Source organism: Anas acuta, chromosome 1 (genome assembly GCF_963932015.1).
Source record: "Anas acuta chromosome 1, bAnaAcu1.1, whole genome shotgun sequence".
NCBI classification, from domain to species: Eukaryota; Metazoa; Chordata; class Aves; order Anseriformes; family Anatidae; genus Anas; species Anas acuta.
Genome location: NC_088979.1, coordinates 21282252 through 21307185, shown reverse-complemented (window position 1 = coordinate 21307185; position 24934 = coordinate 21282252). Strand labels below are relative to the sequence as shown.

General features: G+C 39.2%; 1 protein-coding gene across 3 annotated transcripts in view; it reads right to left on the bottom strand.

The window, feature by feature from the left end:
* WASF3 (WASP family member 3) overlaps window positions 1-24934 on the bottom strand; it is a 64772-nt gene that overhangs the window by 16071 nt on the left and 23767 nt on the right. For all 3 annotated transcript variants that reach the window (XM_068672058.1, XM_068672077.1, XM_068672068.1), the window contains exons 4-6: window positions 8069-8209; window positions 2796-2930; window positions 147-300 (exon numbers count right to left, since the gene is read on the bottom strand). In XM_068672058.1, the coding sequence (XP_068528159.1) occupies window positions 147-300; window positions 2796-2930; window positions 8069-8201 (422 nt within the window). In that variant the 5' untranslated portion in view covers window positions 8202-8209. The remainder of the gene's footprint in view (window positions 1-146; window positions 301-2795; window positions 2931-8068; window positions 8210-24934) is intronic.

Genomic DNA, 24934 nt, shown 5'->3' with positions numbered 1-24934 from the left:
TTTCAGTGTGGTAACAGCAATTTTTGTTTTCATGAACATGGAAGTCCTCAAAAACATATCTCAATAACCAACAAAGATTTTCTCTTTGGCTGTAATTGTTCTCTATATAAAAAGCAGAAGAATGGAAGCACTGAATGTTTGCATACCTATAAGGCGAAAGAATATTCAGAGGAGGCGGTTTGTCACTCTGATTATAAATATCAGCCACTGGGTTAGGAATGCTGTTCTTTGAAACTACCTGCTGATCTTGAATTGTTGAACTTTTGAAAGCTTTTTTCATGTTGATATCCTGTAAAGATACTGTTACAAACAGAAATACATTTATCACATCTGAAATTAAGTGAAAATTAATTTTTAAATATCCATAAAAATAATATCTATAATAATAATAATAGCTATTTAAAATATCTGTAGCAAACTGTAGAAGGAAAACAAAGTTTTGTTTTTACTTTCAGGGGTAATCATGATATTTAAGTACAAGAGCACATAAGAATCGTCATCCCTCTTGATCCAGAATTTCACTTAAAATAACAGGAACACAAACTGTTTGTCTTGGAAGTCGTGACAGGAATCCTGTCACATGCAGCTGTGCAATTATTTCCCCTTTTAGCAAGTTTAAACTGGGTTTCTAGTAGTAGAAAGACTGGCTTCAACCATGGAACAAAGTTTGATATTCTTCTTTCACAGCATGTTTTATAGTTACATCTGGTATCCATCCACATTCAATCCCATTCTATGGTTACTAAATTACGGCCTCTGCAATTCCTGTGAGAGAGCTCCATATCTTTTACAATCTTTAAATTCCCAATCTTTCCATATAATTGATCATCCTTCAATCTAAAGTCTTCTTCATCTCTCTACAGAGAGGAATAGATATCTTCTTCATACAGACCAATAACATACTTTCATTCCATCTTTTTTTATGGTACGCAATTCTGGGGAAAATAATACTAGCCTCTTCCTTGATTTGTTCAAATGAAAGATATAAGTTGCTGGCACTTTTGGATAGACTTTCTTTCTTACTATGTATTTCTTTCTTTCTCCTTTCTTACTACATATTTCTTGTTCTTTCATTCTTACTACATATTTCATTTACTAGATATTTCCCTGAGATGGAATGTCCAACACCAGAAAGATCCAGATAATGCCAATCACGATTTAACAGCGATAGTACGCTCTCCGTGTTATCTTCTATTCTTAGGCAACCCAACATACTGATGGATTGGTGGTGTGTTTTTGTTTTGACTACAGTCAAAGAGAGAACTGAAGTCTTCATTGGCTTGTCTACAATGACACTAACCATTTCTTGAATGGATTGTATATAATACATACAAACATATGTATGTACATACAGCTTATTAACATGAAAGATGATTAGCATTAAATATAAACTGATGGCAGTTTAATGTAAAATCTGATGACAATCTCAGTCCATTCACTAGTTTCCCCTTCCAGCAGACTCTTAATAACTTCAAACTCTGTAAACTAATGAGATGTTAGAGAAAGTAAACAAAGGTGCTCAAACGAGAAAAAAAAACACCTCCAATGAGGACAGTGTTCCCAAAAATCATGTACTTGAAAGTCATGAAAACAGACAACATCCATCTCAGCATGGAATAAGTTCCCTCTACGAATATCATTTACTTTGCTCGTATTACCACAACATGCCTCAAAATCTAAGCTGAAAAGTGATTCTGTAAGCTTAGCTTATGTTCCACATAGCTCATGACCTCTCTAGACAAAGAGAGGTGCTAGCATCAACTGTGATACTCTGCCAGTTAACAATTTTAAAACAGAAAAAAATCATACATCTCATAAGAGTTTCTACTCACCAGCTAGCTAGAAATGGAGGGCTAACTATACTGTTAAATACCAATAGTACCATTTAATATTGGCATAAATAGCAATACTAAATATATTTAATACTACTATTTATACAGCTTATATATTATAAGTAGTATTTACTACTGTGTAAGAATTAAACTATTGTCCTGATGTAACATAAATGTCAAGATTTTTTATTTTTCTGGAAGACAGAAGAAATTACTTGAACAGGACACACATGCAATGGCTGGCTCAGACAGGCAAACTAAGCATGTCAGGAAACATGCACATTACAGCTTTTATGCCTAGACAGAGAAATATGTTCTACTTACCTCGGTGAAGTGCTTTCAAACAATGAAATGGCATTACCTAAATTCTTCATTTTTGCTCTATTTATGATATAAGTGACCAAACACATAAGCAAGTGAGGACACAACAGCAGAAACTGCTGTTTCTAGCAACTAGAACCCCCTAGAGAATTTCAGCTGGTCAGGGCAAACATGCAATGACCCATTTTAGAAAGGAGTGTTATTAAGATCTTAGGTAACTGTAATCAACGATCCTGAACAGACACTAGTAATTAGTTTGTCACAGCTCTATCTTGAAACAAATAGGTCTTACTGTCTCAAACTTCTCCCAATTTACCGATCTGTTTCCAGTATGATTATTCACTTATGATTTATTATATTCACAGACAAAAAGTCCTCCCTGAGAAAAAGGCAGGCTAATGGCTCCATTACTACAGGGGCTCTTCAAGTAATGCTAAGTCAAAAATGAAGACAGCTATACAGCTGAAGAATTCCCTCCCCCTTCCACCTCCCTGCTAACATGATTTTTCCCAGCTTGTCTTACTAAGAAAAGATGAAATATCAGTTCAGGATTACTTTGAAAAGAGAGAGATTGTTGTGTAATTAAATACCGTGGACTTGTCAACATCACTTCTGGCTCAACGCTTTCATGCAATTACCTACCCTCTTCTACTGTTGAATCCAGCTGGGTAACTTTGACAGCAAGGCGATCAATTCTGTCTTGAAGGGAATTTGCTCTGATGTAGAAGCTGTTAGCCTCATTAAACAATTCACCAAATATGTCTTCAGCATGTTTGCCTGTGTGTAAGAAAAGAGACAGGAAAATCCCTTTGCTAGAGACTTATAAAACATAAGACAAATGGCTTTAATATCCTGCAGTTATAATAAAACAGTATGTGTAGAATGATGACAGCACAGTTCTTTAGTTCAGCAAAGTTTGGGACAATAGATTTGAACAAAATCTCAAAATGCACCCCAATTGCTACCTGAAGTCTGTTCTCCTGGTTGGCCATCTGAAAGAATGAAGCAAACGTACAACCCCACACACAGGGGGGCTGCCAACATTCATACAACTGGTAATTAAGACCTGCTTCCAGGATGAAAAGGAAGAGCCTAAGTTATTGCTCTCTGTAAAAGCTGCTGAAGTAAATTCGGAGAACTAAGATCTAGTAATCCACAGTTAAGATTTATTTCATTATATGCGTGAGCACAAGCCAACATCAAAATGAAGGCAAAGTGCCATATGTAACACCAACCACTTCTTGGTCCACAGGTCCTTGTGCTTGCCCATTCCTTCCCTACTCCTACCTCCTCCCAAAGAATGCACTCATCATGATGGTTAAAAAAACACTTCCTATTCTAAAATAAGTGAATATTTGCTCTTGTCAGTTAAAAAAAAAAAAAAACAACCAGCAACATGGTAAATTAATATTGGAACATGCTGTGCAGATTAACATGATCCTCTAACTTAAGAAGAAAACAATTACTTCATTAGGGTTTTCCATACTACCAGCTTTTTAATTAGACTTTTAACAATACAAACGAACAGAAAAACTACCCTAAGTTACAAGTATACATCTTGCAACTTAAGAGCTGGTTTTGGTACTGTAAGATTTCATTTAAAAATCATAAAGTGCATCTCAACGTACAGGCAACCTAAATAACTAAAAAACCACCACCAAAGGACTACGTAGTCTGTCCTTTTAAGGCTTCCTCCACCCACAGAAATAGCTGAGTTGAAATGTAGTCACAAAGTTGCCTCACCAAATCCCTGCTCTCAAAAGGTTTTAACATCAACTAACAGAAGTGCCTCTCTCTAGCACTTCCACTGATAATCACCATACAGCTACATGTTCGATTGCTCACAAAAATAAATTTCCAAGCATTGTGAGATATGTCTGGAGGTCACGATTTCCAAAATAATTGAAACCATAATACCTCTAGTCAAGTTCTGCAGTGATTACATGGAATGTCATCTTGCCACATCACCTTATAAAATCTCTAGTGGAGACATGACACCATCTAAATTGATTACAATTGATTTTCACACACTGCACAAAAAGGTGGGCACTAACACTTTGAACGTGCTGCCCCAAAGCTATCTTTTGTCCGCAATCAAAACACGCAGTGCTGTAACAGAAGAAATCAAACAATGATGCTGGCTTATCTGAGGTCCAGAAACCCAGCTGTGATTATTACTTTGGCTACCTCCATTTCACAGATTCAAATCCTGAAAGTGCAGCATTCCTTTCCATTCCTTGCTCCACAGCACACGGACACTGAAGAACACATTCCAGTTAAGATTTACAGATTTAAAGGCCTGTAATTTTTCTTACCGTGAACATACGTGACCAACAACAGAAGGTGAGCCATGTCATCACCTGGCATTCAGGTGTCAGTTCTAAAGGACACCAGAAGAGAGATGACACCAGTGCTGCCCCCGGGTGAGCTTGTGCTGCCCTAATGCTCTCCTTGGGTCCTACAGGAGGACCAGAGTCCCACAGAGCTAGCTGGCACTTTGTAAGCCGGAATTCACCCAGGATGAACCCACTTCATCATAACATGGAGCAGAAAACAGTGATTCCATCCACCCATTTGTAACCAGGTTAATTAACATTAGCAGAGCACTCTCCATTTTTCTATTTTTTTTGTGTGTAAATAAGCAGAAGTCGTAGGCTGTTACTGACTGGGCCTTGATAATCACTCAACTCCTCACAGGACCTAGATCATCATAACCAATGCCAAAATAACCAGCTTCATAACTTCATCCAGCTTAGCAGTGAAGAACAGTCACACAAAGCAGCACACGGTGTACTCGGGCCTGTGTGCAAAACAGCCAAATTCTGAGCCAACAGCCTGAAGAAAATACTAGGAAACAACTGGGTGGGCACTGCTCCTTCCATGGAAGAAAATGTTTTTCAGCTCCCCACAGATGACACGTCTTCCCTGTATATGTTGTACAATCAGACTTGCACATGGCTCAAAGAAAGGAGCTCTGTACTGGCTATGGTTTTTGTCCATCTAGAAACAAGACTTCAGCCTCAGAGGTAGTATGCGAATCAGTGGAGAAGCCAAAGATAAAAACAAGAGATATTTAAAGACTCACAGAAAGGAAAGAAGCCAGGAAGTGATAATGTAACTTGGAAGAAGTATGTTAATGTACAGGCTGAAATCTAATTTTAAAATGCTCAATACAGGGTAATATTCACTCTTCAAAGGTAATCAGATGTAATTATTTCTTCCCCATATATCCACATAAGCTCAAGTCGGTAACAAAACCATGGTGCAACAGACCCTGTTGCAGAGCCCAGCTTTTTCATTGACTAGTCCTGCTGCCTCCAGATCCATCTCCACTGCCAAAAGTTCGGGACTATTTGCATAGGCTGTTTCTTCAAAGCCTTCACTCTGTGCGCTTACCAGGTAAAGCAAACATAATGCTTAAAAGTACAGGCTGCAAATGCTCCCAGTCCTCCCACACAGCAGATCCTCTCCCCCCAGAGGAGGTGACTCCCCTAGGCAAGCTTTTGCCTTACATAAAAGCGCAGAGTTTCATGCAGAACTCTGCTCACTCTGCCTGTGCTCCAAGCCAGCTGGCTGCTAACAAACCCAAATCTGAAGGCATTAAAAAAAAAAAAAAAGCTCCACTGAGAGCACATTCCCTTTGGATGGGAACTTATTCATGTCTCCTGAAAAGAGCAGAAGCAAGCCAAATTTGTACACAACAGCACAGATCTGCCAGCTTTTACAATCCACAGCAGACTCAGTACAACACTAAAACACAGCACCGCTGCGAGATGGACCTGTGCTCACTCTCTCCCTGTTCTTCAAGGTGTGGGAACACCAACAAGCTCTGATACCATCAGTGGCACATGCTACCTTAGCTCAAGCACAATGTTTTTCTGCAATCATTTCCTTGCTCCCAGTTGGCTTGAAAAAGGCAAAACAAGTGCGGTCCACTAAAAGACCTCTGCAAACATGACGGATTTTACTGTTAGACCATGGATAAGCCTGGTTGTAGACTTCACTCGTTAAAAAAAAAAAACAATTCATCTGTTAAAACAAACAACGCATCATTATCTGCATAGATCTTTAACTTGACACGAATAAAGTACGTTAGGGTTGTCTGAAGAGACTTCTGATAACCTGAAAAATCTGCTAAATGAAAACAGCATGGCATGAATTGTTCCCCAGCAGTAGTCATAAAAGGATCTGAAAACACAAATTAACATTAACTAATTAATATTAGCCCTAAGATCAAATCTGAAGAAGTGAAAGCTAGACATTTCTAGCAAGATTTAACAAGCCAGAGAAGTGGAAGGCACTACCCACACTCTGGCCATCATTGCATAGCACCAAAACAAGGTCAGATATCCTTGAATGTCATCAGGAGGCATCAGCCTTTCTTAATCTTCTGAAACTGAAGGATGTTGATACTGAGAAACTGCCTAATAAAATGGTAAGTGAAACTCAGTGACAGTAAATGCAAATGCACTTTAACTATAAATAACTTAAGACTCTAAATTAGCAGCTACTGCTCAAAAAAGATCTGACAATTACTTAGAGACTTTTCTGAAAGCATCAGCTCGAAGTTTAGCAGGGAAAAAAAATTTATAAACTTCTAGGGAACTTATGAGAAAAGGTCACTGTGACACTCTTTGGAATATGATGGGGCTCCTCATTTTAAAAAAAATAAAACTTTGATATACAAGGCAGAAATAACCACCATCAGAACTACAAAGAAAGGTTTCTAATCCAAAAAAAAAAAAGCGTTAACAGATCAGGACATTCCAACTTCTAAAAGATATCACTAGTAGAACGCGATAATGATTTATAAAATCACAGCTAATACAGAAGTATGTGGGAGGTAATCACTTTCCATTATTTTTTGTAGGTATCAAAAAGAAATGGAACAATTTCTATTGTGGGACATTTTGCCATAGGTCACCGTGCGTGAAAGTAGTACAATCCTATTTGAGCACATCTAAACAATTCCACAGATGACAGGTTTACAAATGCTTGTTACGTAGGATGATTCAGATAGACCTCCAGCTTAGAAAAATCCCTAATCACTGACTACTGGGAAGGGGAACATGATGTGTTTCTTGTACTCTTTCCCTAATCATAGGCTATTTGCTATCATCACAAATTGAACACCGGGCTAGTGGGACCCACAGTCTAACCACAGGGACTTTCTAATGCTCTTAAACCGTTTACATTTACAAAGTAAAAAACTGATGAAGTGATCATTTCTTTTCTAGGACCAGAATTATCGACACAAACAACAGCTGCTGACTCTTGAACACTCTCTGAAGAAGTCTGTCTTCTCATTAAGAAGTATTATTCTTCTTGCATGCACTCCAGACATGCGTCTAGAATTCCTAGCGGTAGGGTCAACTGATGGGTGTACACTGCAGGCTCTTCTCTGTGGAGATAATGCTAAGTGTAGTCTGCAGGTTTGTTATGGTGAATTCTATTCTTCTGATGCATGTTTTTTATTCTGTTCATATTAATCCTTCACAAACAAAGAGAAGTCTTAAGAAATAACACTTTAAACTGAAAGTTCAGTCAAATGTCATTTAATGACAAGAAGCAGAAGACTTGGCTGCCTTCATCTCATACAACTGAAGGCCAAGAACAACTCAAGTGCTAGCTTTGTTTCCTGCATCAAATTCTTACACTTTAAAAACAGATCACTAGTTTACTATCCATAGTTGTTGTTTTTTTTTCCCTTAAAAAAAATTAAAAAACCTAGAGAGGGTCTGCTTGTACAAAACCGAAAATTCATGAGAGCATAAAAGCAATGAAGTAGCATTTTATTATTGTAACAGTGTCCTGTATCGTAGTTTTGCTATTTAAAACAAGCTATCTTAGCGCTTTCCATTTATTCAGTTTTTCCATCAGCAATCAAAAGCTTGCAGGAAGATACAGATACTTACTTAAGCTGCTTAGCTGGCGGATGATAGCAGCGAGGGTACTATTCGTTACACATTCCAGTTCACTAGTTATTCCCTCTGGCAGAGCTCCTCGGCAGAGATGCCTTGGTTCAATATTCCTTTTCACCAAAGGCATGGCTCAACCTGGAATTCACACACACAAAAAAAAAAAGATAGTGTATTTACAACAATGGAAATATGAGCTAGGAGTTTACATAGCACACATCCAGTGTTCTTCTGCAAAACTTAGTCTCTTTTAAAGCACTTACTTCAGTCTTAAGATATTGTCGTAAGATATTGTGCCATTCCTACAGAGACACGGGAGTCACGTACTCGAGCCAGAACATGATGAGAGGTGTGCAGGTACACACAGAGGATGCAGTCAGCATAGATAACGTGCACAAAACCCAACGCCAGCATCCTGTTTATTGCATACAGAGACCTGTGTCACAGCATACAAATGCTTCGTGGAATCACTGGACTTCAGAGCACATTTGCATTTATTAAAAAGTGGCAGTTCCCCCAGGACTCACAGGAATGGATGCTGTCTGGAGCGAGCCGGGTCACTGCCTTGGCACAGAGCACTTGCCCAGCAGGCCCCAGGCTGACCATCCACGCTTTACAGCCCCGTAACTGCGTCAGATGCTGACCAAACCTTGCTCCGACAGGTTTTCAATCAAAATGATAAACTCATCTGACAGATAAGGACGTTGCACCTACGCAGAAATACACCGGGTGAGATTAAGAAAGAAAATGCAATGTGATGAGAAAGGTAGCTCTCCATCGGTGTTGTTGAACAACAGTCTCAGGTAAGAGCCGGTATTTACCAGATTTTGGACACAAGCCAGATGAGGGAAGACATTTATCTGAGAAAATAAAGGCTGTTAGAACTGGCCTTCTTGGAAAACCAGAAAAAAACTAGAACAGAGAAAATAGAATAGAAAAGCTCAGTGGGAAGTGATCTGCAAAGATCATCAAGGCCAACTGCCTGACCTCGTCAGGGCTAACCAAAGGTAAAACATATTGCAGAGGGCATTGCCCAAATGTCTCTTCAACACTGACAACAAGAATGCCCAGCTTCGACAGAATTCCTCCAAAAGGTAAAAGGTGAGCATGTTAAAAAATAAAAATAAAAATGTAGTGCCATTTTAAACAAAACTGCTTAAAACAATTAGGAGTCGACTTGATTAGCCTGCTCCAGTACTAACAACTCGATGCCCATGAAAATATGAATAACATCCCATTTAAAGACCATGAAGCACTAAAATATTCTGGAGTGACAAATTCACAGTACTGTCAAGGGCACAAGTTCATGTGGAAGAGACTTAACTAACATTTCTTTTTTTATTACACTAAAGCAATTAAAACGGGCTTCCAATTTCTATAATTACAATCATATTAGTAAATTAAAAAAAGACCTTTTTGCTTTTCAGATGTGGTACAGCAATTTTAGTAATGACTTTTCCCCCCCCAAAGGTTTAAAATATTTTCTTCTCAAGGACACTTGTAAAAAGCTGACAAAACTTAATTAGTAAAAAGCAAATTATTTGAACTATAGGATGACTTCATAACAGCCCAGAGAGAAATAGGCTCATGACTTCCAAGCAGCAGTCTTGAATTACATTTTATATTTAATATAAAATGGTTTATTTGAATATGGCATAATTTAAAGCCAATTGAGCCTGCTAATTTTTAAGCAATATTAACAAAGACAACAGAGGAACAATTTTTATTCTATTAGACCATCGAAATGCTTGTTTCTGGTTTCTATTTTTGGATTCCTCTACACAGATATTTAGAAGTATTACTTAATGTCCAACAATCAGTTTGCTGAACTTGAGCAAAATAGGTATAAATTGAAAAATGGAAATTATTGGAAATAATTAAGGAGTATCTTAGGAACGCAGCATTGCAACTATGGGGGAAATACAAGCCCTTTCTGAAATATTGATGGGTGACTTACCTTCACAAAGTGTTTTTTCCTTGGAAAAAGTTTTCATGTGCAACTCATCACTAAAACACACTACTGAAGAAGGCAACCATGATACTGTAGGGTTGTGGGTTTGTTTTGTTTTTCAAGTTATTAGAAATTTGTTTTGCTATATTTGCTACACACGCTCATTCTCTCTTTTTTTTTTTTAAAAAAAAAAAAAAAAAAAAACTTCTCTCATTTTTTTTAACTGGTCTTACTTATATTATATAAAAAAGACCCCAAACCAGCAGAATAAAACCTGGTTTCCTGTGGTTTTCTGTCTGGCCCCAAGCCAGCCCCCACTCACCTTCTGCAGTTAGCAGGCTTCTTCCCACCACCCACACCAGGTGCTGGGGCCAGCCAGGAGCTGGGTGCACGCTGCCCCTCTGAGGAGCACGCTTTTAGCTTTAGTTCTGCAGAACCATCCCCAAACAACCACCACCTGCAGAGAGGTTGGATGGACTTTCAGAGATAAGACATTTGCTTTAGATGTATAATCTACAGTGGATTCTGTCCTAGAATAAAGCTTGCCTGTAACTCCTGGTACAGGTAACTAAATTAAGTCTCTGTATCCAAAACAAACATCAGCAAGATTATTCCCTCCCAATTTAAGCATTAGGAGTCATTAGGCAGGCTAAGATGCTTTATTTTCCAAGGAAATCTCAGGGAATTAAAAGCAGCCTCCCTGGGTTTGTGGCATGCAGTGAATATGGTGATGGTAACGGTGGCTCACTGAGTTCCACGTTCTTCTCTATCCTTTTTCAGGCCACTCTTCAGCCTCAACTTATCACTAGCAGTGATACAGGGGAGGAAGAAAAAGAGGGGTGGGCATCACTTAACATCTCCCTACATCCACAGATGCTTTCTGTGTGCTGGCGTGTTGGGTGCAGACCAGAGACATCTCTCTGGACCCAACTCCAACTGGAGCACAAACAGACGCCGCTCTCCAAACCCTACAGACATCAACAAGAGCACAGTTAACTCAATTTCCACACACAATAACTGAGGAATTGGTGCTTTTCTTCCTGTTCTTTTCCTGCTCCTCCAAAGCATCGCCCCAGGTCACCTCAGACCGACTCCCTGCGGCCAGCAGCTGTTAAACTGCGTGCAAGGAGCTTGACGCTGCCTTGGCGAGGCAGATTTAAAAAATCGAGTCGGAAGCAGATGTACAGTAACAAAGATGAAAGAAGACAAACACAATGTGCAATCTTTCTAAACAACAGCAGAGCAGTGCTATTATAAGAGGCAGGCCGGGTTTTTCAAGTATTTGAACTGGCAAAAACTCAAACCAACAGCTGCTCCTACAACCTGCCTTTGCCCTTCCACATCCCCCACAGGCACTGCCATTTACACTAAAAACATCCCACCAACATCTGAAGTATGCGACTGGGTTTCACGATTCTTACAATATTAAAGTTCTTTATATAATCACTAACTCTGTGAAATGAACACCAATTTATTATACAGTCCCTCTCCATGTGAATGTTCCCGTATTTCATTTTCCTCAAAGACATTGTTCGATTCCTTTTTTTAAAGCTCTTGAGAGGAGATTACTTCTTCTACTCTCTGGCAGAATACAACAAAGCTGAACCTATTTGCCACAAAAAAAGAGCTTCCCATATATTCATCCCAATTTTTCTCTGAATACATTCTATTATTGTCAGGAAGCATTAGAGCTTTTCACTGATGAATCTCACAGCCCTCTATAAAAAAGGAGAAACTACCACAATTCACTTTCTGTGGCAAAGAAAGAGATGGCTGATTATGCAGCTCATTGGAAGCGATGGAGTGGATGGGATCCCATTCAAAATTAAACACCTACGTTTGTATTACACACACAGCAGCTCAGTGCCTGTGTCTCTCATGAGAATTCAGAAGCCCAGAGAGCCACATTACTGCATCTACTGATGGGTAGCTACAAGCACAATAAGGAGAGCCCGCATTCCTCATGCATAAGCTCTGCTATGCAGCCACCTGAATTTAGGTGGCTGAATGCAAAACTGAATGAATTCCACCTCTCAAGACAGAAATGCCAGAGGTTTCCCTGCCTCTAAATCACACTGCCTCCTACTTCAATCCCATTGCCTCTATGCGTAGGGGTGCTGTAACTTTTCAGATGTCTGCACGCAGCTATGTGTTACAATACCTGATGTCCTGACACCCAACCGAGAACCCTACATTTTCATCTTTGCCTTGCACCCAATTTGGTAGTACTGTCCGTTTTCCTAGTCATGTTTATAACTCTTGATGCTTTGCATATGTTAAATGAGAGAAGGGGGGAAAGCAGGAAGATGAATGAACCCAGAGCAGTTTTTGCTCTCCTTCTCCATGCTAACAGAGCTCTTACTGTAATAGTTGTTGCAGTAAACTATTTCTGAAGTTTTATAAACTTAGAGGGTGTTGTTTTGTTGATTGATTTGTTTTTTATTTGGCTGGGGTTTTGTCTGCACTGAGCTCTTCAGAGCATATCGTATGGTTCAGTGATATTATGAAGGAAAAAGATATTCAGTAACGACAAGAGAAAGGACAGAGAAGGAAAGAGTTTGGTTTTGTTTACTTACAACCTATTTTATGGGCCTCTGTTTCTCTAGGCAACCCTCTGCATACCCAAAAATCCTATGGAAAGCGTAACAAAATTGTTGAGTCATAGTTACCTGTGCTAACACCATGGGCCAGCAACACAAAGTTTACTCAGTCATTAAAAGGTGAACACACTAATTCAGAAGCTTCCTCTAATTAAAGCATTGGGAGTGGAAAAAAGAATGTAAATAGATCTCCACAGCACTGAACATTTCAGTTTGCAATTACCTGGATTTTACAGTAACGTTAACTCTAAACAAACATACACAAGATGACATTCATTAATGTAGAGGAAAAGTTGTGAGAATGGTTTAACCTGAAATTGAATAGTTATTTTTTCCATTAAATTAAGGATTATAACATAAAAGTTGTTTTAAACTATTAAAAACATCTTTGAAGGCAAGTTAGAAATCTGCCTTATATTCTCTCAAGTTTGACAGATGATTTTTTCTTTTCTTAGTTTTCTAAAACCCCATCTTTGCGTTATCTGTTGATTGCGGTTCAAGAAGATATTTGTTTATCTCCCAAGATGTAGTAGCATCAAAGATCTCAAACAACTTCCACTTAAGTACTTGGTTTGCTCAGCCCCGAGCAGAGCAGGCTGAGGGGAGGCCTCATGGCGGCCTGCAGCTCCCTCACGAGGGGAGCGGAGGGGCAGGCGCTGAGCTCTGCTCTCTGGGGACAGCGACAGGACCCGAGGGAATGGCATGGAGCTGGGACAGGGGAGGGTCAGGCTGGGGGTTAGGGAAAGGGTCTGCACCCAGAGGCACTGGGACAGGCTCCCCAGGGATGTGGTCATGGCACTGAGCCTGCCAGAGGTCAAAGAATGTTTGGACAACGCTCTCAGAAACATGGTTTGACTTTTGGGTGGTCCTCCATGAAGACAGGAGTTGGACTCAATGATCTTTGTGGGCCCCTTCCAGCTCAGGATATTCCATGATTTCATGATTGTGTCTACAGTCCACCACCTACAAAGCATGCCATAAGGAACAAGACCGAGGGACATTACTGCTTTACATTCTTTCTTCCCAACAGAAATAAATTATTTCGGAGGCACAATCCTAACACTAACTTTTCTCCAAATCATTTTTCCCCAGCAGTTTCCAAGGAGATAAAAATTGTGACAATACGAAGTACAGACACATTATGTTGATGTTTCATCTTTTGCTCCAAAATAAAGGATCACATTCATCTCATACAATTAAGCGGCTTTGCCATTGTAAGAGGAAGAAATAAAAGATACTTCATGCTCTGCTAACGAAGCAAGCATACAGACAATCAGCAGCGTGACTGAGGTTACTGCTTTTATCTTCATTTCTGGAGAACAGCACTATTTTTCTTTTTAGGTCTAACTAGAGCATTATCCATGGAATATCATTTTTTCCTGTACTAAAGTTTTCTCATCATCCAAATCAATGGATTTTACAATATTCCCCAGATAGTTTTATCCTTCCCCCAACCCCTATGTTTATCTTTCCTCTGAAAGCCACCTGAGATATTTGTTTAGTAGTCAATGTCTGATTCACCTTCTCACTTAAAGTAGTTTGTTGTACCACATTAGGAGTAGTTTCAGGCTTTAAACATTTCATTTTTGAGTAGCCTTCTTGAAACAAATGTCAGATTCACATTCTTTAAAATATTTTCCATAAGAAGAAACATGAAACAATGGAAGAAGCAACAACGTCCCACTGAAATTCTTATATTTTTAAATAAGATTTCTCATCCATTAATATAATTCAGTCCTCCTTGTTACCCTCCTTTTTACTGAGATATCTCTTTAGGAAAAGATTTGCACCCCTGAAATTCAGTAAAGGTTCACAGATCACACAATACAAGTGCTCGCTGTACTGAATTCAATCATTCTGCCTGTACAAGTTGCATCTACTGCTTTCTACTCATCCTGTATAAGGAAACAGATGATCCAGGACACCTTCACACACGACCAGTCTCTCATTTCTAAGATCCTAAGCTGTCCCTTCTCTAACCAAAATCTGTTTCATTAAGCCAAAACACTGATCAAGCTTTCTCTCAAATTAAGGAAGGCTACAGGATACTAGAGAAATCAAAGTAAACTGGGAGGCATCCACCACTGGTTGCTGGAAAATAGTTAAAAATAGAACAGGATACTAAAAGCATGGAATAAAGCACTGGAAAAACATACAAAAGTTTTACTGAATGCTAACGATGGGTAAAATTAAATCTGTTTTAACTGGTCACTGTGTTTAAGGGTAAAAGGTGGCCAGCTGCAACACTGTAGCACAGTAAACAATGGGGAAAAAAAAAGGTTGAATTGTGCCTGCATGAGTGCAAATCCAGACTGACCACCATGAAGTGTATTTCATTGTTCAGTCTAAACAAAAATTTCTCATCTTCTTTCCATATCCGGGTGGATAATTAACAACAACTCACATTGTTGCTCTCCCCTGAATACACGGTGACCAGTGTAAAGCACCAACAAAAGATGCTGACACGGTGGTGGTGTGCTTGGGGTGATGGCTGCTCATCCTGCACAGTCCTCTCCAGATGGCTCGGGGTGAAAGGGATGGTGGGCTGGGGAAGAAGGAATATCCCATACTGTTCTGCACATCTGTTCAGCTTCCTTTATACATGAAAAAAAGAAAACCTTACTGCCTCCATCAGTTTTACTCTTCCAACTTAATACTACTATGCTAACACCAACTACAATGTAAATGTTACAAGTAGGCACAAGAAAAAATGGCTTTTCAAGTCACACAAGAGCATTTGCTTGGGTTTTGCTATCTTAAAAATGGACTTGTTTCAATAAAGCAAGTACTTAGGCTGCACTGAAAACATTTTTCTTTCATATGACCTTTCTTGAAATCTGTATCATACTCCAAGAATTTATCATCCCTTCTCCTATTCAAACAAACAGAACTGAACTGAGTCACCATTTGTTTTTCTTTATTTCTGTTTGACTTTACTGAAAATATACACAGCGTGCATTTGTTGAAGCTTGTTTAAATTTTATTCAATAGTTTTGTACAGCAACTCAAAAATATTTTCCTTGTGCATTTTAGAAATAGTGGCAGCTCTTCATTTTTTAAGCAGAGGTGAAAGAATTAAACACAAAGATACTTCATTGCATGCACTGGAGTGTACCTCTCAAACAAGCCTGTAAACATACCATCTCTTGAAAAGAAGCACTCAGCCAGAACAAGGAGAAGGAACTCAGCACTGAGTTAAGAAAGCAAAAACGCTTTGTCCTAGGGCACAACAAAGACTTGGATTGAAAATCTCCTCCCTCCCCCCCAGCTTCTGTATCATCTCAGCATATGCAAACCATACGTCGGGTAGATTTATTCAGTTCTTGCTACTTTGAAAACCCAATGATTACACATATGAAAATGTGCAAGTACTGAAAGAGCACTGATTGGAAAAACGGCATCTTGTAAAATCTAATTTTCTTTTCACCTTTATGACATGCAGCGAGGACAGAGAGCTGTATGAGGTCAGAAGTAGCACAATCACAAAGCAGTGGAGAGCTAGTTATACAGCCGAGCTAATTAGGTCAGGAACCGACATCCAATACCAGGTCAAAATTCTTTCCAGATGTCATCTCTACGGATCTCATCAAGTTTGAGTACAGAGTTAATTGTGTAGATAAAGTCACAGAGTTCACCCTCACTATGGGGAAGCTCGGCAGCCCAGGTATCCGGAAAAGTATCCACATGTCACACCACCCAGCAGCAGCACTCCCGTGAAATAGCTAAGGTAAATCTAGCCTTAAAGGAAATCATGGCTCAAACACTTTGTGATACACTTAAAACACTACTGATTCCTACCTACACAGTACCTGTTAATTTTTCTAGCATATACTGCTACACTTTTCTCTTCTATTCACTGCTTCTTTTACTCTGCTCTTTACAGGGCAGTAAAATCTAACGCCAACAAGAAGAAAATCATTATTTCACAAATAATGCTATTCAGCTAACAGTCAAGCATACCAGGACATTTCCTTCCCACCTAGAGGAGGTTTGTCTTGTTCACCACCTGCTCATTTCAGGATCTGACAGGACTTCAGCCCAAAAGCATCATTAAAAACACAGATTCCCTCTTCATCCATCTGATGATTAAAAAAAAAGGGCAGAGCGGCTTACCACTTTCCAATTTACTATAAACTACCAGGAGTTTATAGTAATTGCAATTCTGTAACTAACTGCAATTCTTTCAATAAGGTCTCCCGAATAATGACCATTTATATCTTAGGCAACCAATTATATCTTGAATCTTTGTATCTTAGGCAACCAAACCAGAGTTCGGGCAAGCATTTCAATACATAGTCTTCTAACAGTTTACTTTGAATTATGGAAAAGCACCTTTTTTGTGTATTACAAAAATTTAATAGTTTGGTAATATGAGGACATCAGCATCATTACTGTAAGGTATTGCAGGCTACTTTAGGCAGCTGGATGCTGGAACAACTTCTCTAAGAGAATACTAACAAACTGCACTGCTAAACATGCCTTTTCTTCACAATTAAACTACATTAATGCAGAAATCGCTCCTGGAGCCTGTTTAGAACACACTTGTACCAACCTTCCTCCTTCACAACCACTAACTGTTATCAGAAGCTAATTCCTTGATTAAAGAAAATGTAAATTGCAGATAGGCCTTGCTGACTTACCCTGATCCCATTTAACAGAGCCTTACTGGATTTAAAGTGCTTGAAATACCTGTCTGGGTCACAGCCCATGTGACAAAGGCATAACATTAAGACCTTCAGGATCCAGCCCGCAGTGAGAACACAGAGTCCAAATCCTCAAATCACCTTAAGCTAAATCAGAAGCGAATTTGGTAATTTGCTTCTCAGGACTCCAATTAACCCTAAATTGCAGGGGAAAGTACAAAAGCGATGAAGGATCCACTCCATGTCCAATAATAACCCATTTTACAGCAATACAGAGTTCCCTATTTCCTTTATAATCCAATATTTATTTACCATTGGAATCCTTTCAGAACTGCATTTTTTTCAAAAAAGTATGTAGTTCTCAAACTTTTCCCTCTGCAGTTATTCTAAAATATCATGGGGAAGTGCTAAGTTCTCATAGCTATTTCTCAAAAGAGACCAAAAATCTAACATGCATGTATACACACACATTTAGTTGTTGTATATATATAATGTGCACGTATATATTTGATATATCTGTGTACATCTATACATATGTTTATTATACACATGACACTCTGGGATGATGGAAGAGTGCAATAACATAGGTCAAACTGGAAAGAAAACCCATTTTGTACCCTGACAATTCAGCATTAATCTTTGCCTCAGCTCCTAGTGTGCCTCCCGTTGTCCCAGATCTCACCAGGCAGGACAGACTTTCCCGCTGGGAAACATCTCTAACAGTGTTCAGGCCACCACCATACATCACAATGCCTAAAAATCCTCGCAGTCAAGCAACCGCAGGGCCCACCTGAACAACCAAGTCCTTTGAGACAGCAGCATGAACTTCCTGGCATGTCCGCAGCATAAGACAACCCATGAAGATTTATATTAACATAACATAAACCAGCAAGCCTAAAATTCCTCAAGGCAGAGCTTCCCACCCACTCCCATCAAGGGATTCCAGCACTGAACTCTGGATTTCCCTAATTCTCCCGATTAGGACACTACTACCAATATTCCTCTTTCCCTAGGTAAGTGCCCCTTCCAAATCTCTGATAAGTCTATGCGGGGAAAAAAAAAAAGTTTATTTTGGGTTCATTTTAAGGGAGAAAAATGGGAAAATATTATGTGATTACATCTTGTTATTAACAGTCGAGTCTAAGTGAAGCAACGTAAAAACTCCCAACTATTTCCATCCCGAGCCAAGCACACCATCTGTTCCCACACAGCACGCCAGTCACCAGAAGATGGACTGCAGCACAAAGCCTTGGGTGATGGAGGTCTGGTGCGTAAGTCAAGAAAGATGCCACGAGTGTCAGAAGTACATCAAAAGACAGTGGGGAAAACAAGCACACAACCCATGAAACACGAAGCAGTCTTAACTAAGCTCCAGCATTAATGCAGCCAGGTGTTCTGCAGCTCTGCATGGTTATTTTGACTCTGTGCCTACGGAAGGCTGAGCTCTGAGTAGAGGTTTGCCCGGAGAAGGGGTACCTTTCACATCTCTCCTGCATGTTATCTGCCACAGTTTGGTAACTCGAGCACTCATGATGCAATTCCTCTCTGAGGTAACCTTCTTCTGTGCTTTCCACATGGTTACCATCTTCGAGCTAACCACAAAAACCATTCATCTTTGAAACAAGAAAATAGCAACTCGTAATTTTCCAGTTCATAAATTAAAATAATAATGCATACAGATGGCACAGCACACAGTTATTAGAACCACACAAAAATCATATACATCTATAACTGAATTATAATCAAATAACAGGCGGGGTCCAGCAGAGATCAGAAGGGATCATACCCCTTTCCTGCCTCATCACTACTGAAGACATTTTTCAAAACTTGAGTTACCTGGACAGATACCAATTCACATCTTCCACCAGGAACAGTATACTAAGAGAAAAATCTGCAGTGTAGCACACAAAAAAAAACTGAATTATGTGACACATCGATTTAACTAGTACATGAAGCACATTAATATACAAAGATCAAAAGCAGCTGCATCTCCCCAGATATAAAACATTACTTCCCCTTGGTATCTCTGCTTTTGTCACACATTCTCCCTTTTACTAGCATCCAAAATATGTACATCAACATTCTGCTCTGCTTTAGCTTCCTAATAATTCAATCTATAATCTTTGTCTCTTTTTTGTTGTTGTTTGGTTGTCTATGTGTGTTTGTTTTTTTTCTAATAAAGCCTAAAATGAACATTAGGCATTAGAAAAAGTAACATTTTGATACAGCAATACTGGCTTACAAAATCTGATTTGCAGCACTGAAGAGATTTCCTCACTACGCATACAGTAACTCCCATTGTGAGACAAATAAACTACTATAAAACCATCATGAGTCTCAGACCAAATACAGCAGTTAGCCTTCTGTAAGAATCCCTTTTCAAGGCTCGGAAGGCTGAAAAGCTGTGTTCCGTGAAATCTGGCAGTGGATCAACACATCTCCATGGTGCTGGCAGGGTAGAAGTGCCCCAGAAACCAGCTTCAAGGAATAAAAAAGTCTTGGCATATATAACCTATCACTTAGAAGAAGCTTAAGTGACTTTTTCCAGTTAGTTACTGGGGATAGGGATGACCAATAACACTAACACATTTTTTAAAGTCATCTTTGTTTGTGTTTCAAATGGGTGCATTCAAATTTATTTTGTGGAACTTACTTTAAATACATGGGTACAATCTTCTTTGTTTATATCATTATCACACCCACATCCCCCCACCCCTCACACACTCCCACTCCTCACAGTTTTGAAGATGCAAACTTCGGATTTTATGAGTCTACGAAATTTCAGCGCCTAACACCAAGCATGTGGAAGCACCATACTGACTGACCGCTCCTCTTAACTGTTCCCAACTAGCTCTCAAAGTACCACGGCCCATTAGATTCTCATGTCCTAGAGAGAACCTTACAGTTTGAGACTCACCAAAAATAGCTGATACACTCCACAGCTGCATCAACAAATACCAGACTATGGTACTAAAATTATTAAAATTTGAGAAGTGTGATTAAGTTTATACTTACTAAAAGAACTTTCCTTTTGACTAAAAGCTCGCAGTCTGTGGTTGTTTCCAATCCCCGACTTCTGAGCTCAGATAATACTGGGTGTGCATCTCTCCATATTACCGAGTTATTCACTGTTTGATCCTGTCCTGGATTTGTGGCAGTTAGCAAGCTCCTTCAGGAGTACACCTCTCCCAGGGATGTGTATCTGACCTTGATAACAAGGCAATGACTGCTTTTCCTCACCTCCTTCTTTTTCTGGAACAGCATACAGGTTGGGTCTCTGCTCCCTTCTTCTCTCCCAAGTGACTGCAGAGGGGGAAATGCTGTCCCAATGTTCTCACTAGAGTCATAATTAAAGCTTCTTTCTGAAATGTAAATTCAACTTGCAGTGTTACACACTTGGAGTCCCCAGATCTCCAACATGATCCAAACTAAGGTGATAGAGTAATGCACCCTAAAAGTCTATTTGCTACAAAAAGGTCAAAAAAGAACTTTCATTTGTTTTTGCTTTTCTGGAGACAAGGTAGGTAGGAAAGGGAAAATACTGGTTGAAAAGAAAATCCCATCATTTGAAGGCTGAAAACCTGCCACACTATAGCTTTGAAATATGTCTCCCTCCAATTTTTGTGAATAAAGGTTCCATGGGAAAGACAGGAATAAAGGCATTCCATGCTAAGCAAAATTCATGGCTTTATCTACCCTCTCTTTGCCTACAACTTATTCGGCCACCAAATGTTGGGGGAAGGACCTCACCTCACTCATCTTGCTGGCAGCAAGCTACACACCAAAGCCGTGGAAATAAGGCCAACTAAAACACAGCAAAGAAAAAGAAATGGACTGCCTAAAAAACAGCTTCAGAAAGCCTGTTACAGTAAGGTTACGTGGTACCCGTGTTACTACACGATCTGTACACCTAGACATTAAACTTTCTCTCCAAATTTGACACAGACAGACAGCATCTCAGCTACACAGCTGGGAGACAAAGCTATTTGCTGATGCTCAGAAGCACACAAAGCCTGTGTAAGGATTGGAAATTGGACCTAGATCACACCGATCCTTAGCATTGCAGCTTTAACCACAAGATGAGTTGTGTTTCCTTCTCAAAAGCAAAATCCAGCTATTGCCTTAGGACCCACTCCACTTACAGCTGTGCTTTTTAAGACAGCTGTAAGCCAACCACTCCTTGCTTTAATTAAACGGATTCCTCTTCCCGTTCCATTTCAACATTTCTCCCACTGAAGCTGCTGCTCCTGGCTGAGCTGCTTTCAGGGCTGGAATCAGTCACATGTGAGCAGAAACATAATCCGGGGGAAAGAAGTCAAAGCAGTTTATGGAGTTACTGTCCTTATGGCTGAGACACGTAAGTGACAGTGAGAGCACTCAATCTGCTTCAGAACGAAGGGGAAAACAACAGTGAATCACGTTAACCTCATTTCATACTGAAACAGAAGGGAGACCTTCAAAAGAAGGTTACATTTAGCTGCATAGGTGAATAGAAAGCTAAATGAATACAATTACTTACAATATTGTAACTAGACCTGCCAGATGTATTGGTCTGAGAGATTAATAACTGCTTTCCACAAGAAAGTAACTCTTCACATTGTCATACAAAGAGGATTCAAGTCTCGTCCACCTTTACTGGTAGGAAAACAGAACTATAATAAAGAGCTCAGAGTTGTTGCAATTTTCTGTCACCCTCTGCTGTCACACTTACCAAAATCACCTAGGAGTCCCAGTAAACTCTGAAGCCAATAAAATCTTACCAGACATATGAAAATAGGCATTTTGTATACACTTATTCTTCAGAGTCACAGAGACATCTGTCATGTTGTAAGGACTGTATTTGGACGTGACATTTCTCCTGCATGCATTACAAATGCTATGTCTTTTGTTAGCCAAATGAAAAATTCATACCTGCATCATTTCCATCTTTTTCATAGAAAGGTGCTTTTGGTAAATGTTAATGTGGTATATATTGATTTCAACTGTTCATTTGCAAGAAAAAAAAAAGCATGTATCTATAAAAATTTTAAAACAAATTAATTTAAAAGTTTCCTTTTGTGTTTTTTTTTTTTCCCCCTAATAAACAGACAGTACCCTGAAAGAGAAGGGTGGGTAGAAACTCAGCAGAAACTGCTGCCTTCTTTTCAGGAACAGCATGTCTCCAGTCAGATGAAAGGCAGCATTACATCTTGAGAAAAGCAGTTGCTCTTCACTCCTGCTCAAGTCTGATGGCCCTTTTTTTTTTTTTTTAAAAAAAAAAAAACTTTCAAATGTGTGGGGTTGAATTAACAATAAACCGTTCAAAAATAAATAAATAAATAAAAAATAAAAGGAACCCACTCACTATATGTTTTGAAATACCAGTCTAGAAAACCTCAATTCTTCCAAGTCACAGCAAACACATTTCTTAACATAACTTGTGTCCCATTATTTAGTCATCAAATATCTTCAAATAGTATATACATGTTAAACTGATCATTCTTATTTCATACTTTGAGAGAACTTCCATCTATCGAAATTCAGCAAACACCTGACGAAAAGCCAATCACTTCTACGCTACTGGCTAATAAGGCGCCTTGCACACATTTCAGAGCACTAGCCCAACTTTTTCCTCCTCAACAGGAACCCTACGGACAGGCCTCTCTTCTCCTTCACTTCCAGGACCGCTGCCTTTTGTATACTCTCCACTCCAGCTTCCAACACAGCAAGGAAGGCTGCTGTGCCCTTCATGCACCCCACAGCCCCTGGGTTCTACCCAGCAGAGTTTACTAGCTGGGCCTCTGCTCTGTGCTCCTTGCTTTTGGCAGTGCCACATCTCACAGCTCCTTCAGCAGTTGTCATCTGGTCCAACAGGAGCTGGAGCCACTGGGATCTAACAGGAGAGGTATGAACTAATGCTTCCTACGAGCAATGTTAAATTGTTTGTTTAAAGTATAAACATTAACACGGATTTTTTTTAAACCATTCTAACACATAGCTGAGGCAGCTACATGAAAATGCTGTGTAGCTGCGATCAGATGAACACAGTTTAGGGGTAGTTCTGTAAAAGCCTAACAAGCTGCACAGTAAAGAAGTTTTCCAAGCTTGTTTTATTCACAAGAAAAGGCAGATGACTGCAACAAGCATGGATAAAACATGCTTTAATTGCATTCCTGAAGTTAAAGAGGAAATAGCAACCATCTAGATTCCCGACAATCACTGCAGGCTCTTGTGAAAAGCAGATTGAAATTACTCTTAAATGGCTGTTTCCAAGAAAGTTTTGATTACTTTTCCCCACTCCCACACCACAATGTTTAGTCCTAATGCTGCCATGAGTTGCTTCAACATATTTTGCATATTGGACAAAACATTTTTAATATTCATCTATCATGAAAACGTTTTGAAGAAAAGATGTCTCCTACAACCAGATGTCCATTCTTAACACCAGTAAGTACATTTTGAACCCAAACACACTGAAGTGAAACAACAAAAAAATGAAATTCTGTAGTTGTAATGTCAGTGACATTGTTTTACTTTAACAACCACACCCTGAAGTAACAGAAAGCAAGATGTAGATAGAACTCTACAGCTTGCTACAAGCTTGTCCTTTCAAATTTTCTCCCTTCCAATAGCTCATTACTCCATTTTACTCACTTAAAATACTTAATCGTTTAATGGAAATCATTTAATCATTTCCATTAAAATTGCAACACCAAAGTAAGTGTGATTGTTTTATGTTTGTCAGCTGATACAGATTTCAGGCTTGGGCACTACACTACAGATTGCCTCTATCCACCCATACAAAAAAAGTTAAAAAAAAAAATGCATTCATTGTAGTGCCTAACTAGTTCTACCCTTCATATCTTAAAACATCCGAAAATTAGGTATGGCTTCATTACTCAATACTGCAAGCAGTGAAACAAAATAATTAAATCCTTTTAAACATACATTAAGATTTCATACTACATTAATTTTTCATTGAACAAATCATTAGCACTTGAATGGCAATCCAAGCCTTATGAAAAAAGATAGAGTTGAACATATAAATGTTGCTTTCTAAGCTTCATACAATTTTCATATCAGTTCAGGAATGTTTAACCTCCACACATACGATACATCCCAGCTTTCCTTTTCTCAGCTGACCTAGACAAAGGGTCTCCAGTGGATGCAAAGATACTCAAAGGCTCTCCTCCTTATACCTTTGGTCACTACATAAATCTTGTCACAAGACTTGTGCTGGTATTTTCCTTTTAGTGAAATGCATGCCTTCTAAAAACAAAAAAAAAAAAATCCCTAAGATGATGCAACACAACCATCCTTTTTTTGTACACCAGGTCAGAGATAATCATCATCAGTTCCCAACATCATCATGCATCATTGCTCACTTCCCCCTAAGTGAGCTCATCTGAAAACATCTTGTCCATATTTCAAACCTCTGTGCAGACTCTTTGATTTTCCCCTCCAGGGATACATTTTTATCCAAACATATTATTTAAAAGAAGGATACGTGAACAGTTCTAGGAGCAGAAGTCAGACGCGAGGACGCCCCTCATCAGACAGCAGAGTCAGGTCCTCTTCCTTCCCTTCAAACAACGCATTCCCCTCACAGCCTCAAAAAGCTAAGAAGCACATCTCTATCCCAGTGCTGCTGTTGCTGTTATCCTGGTGAGTATGATATTCTTTTGGAAAA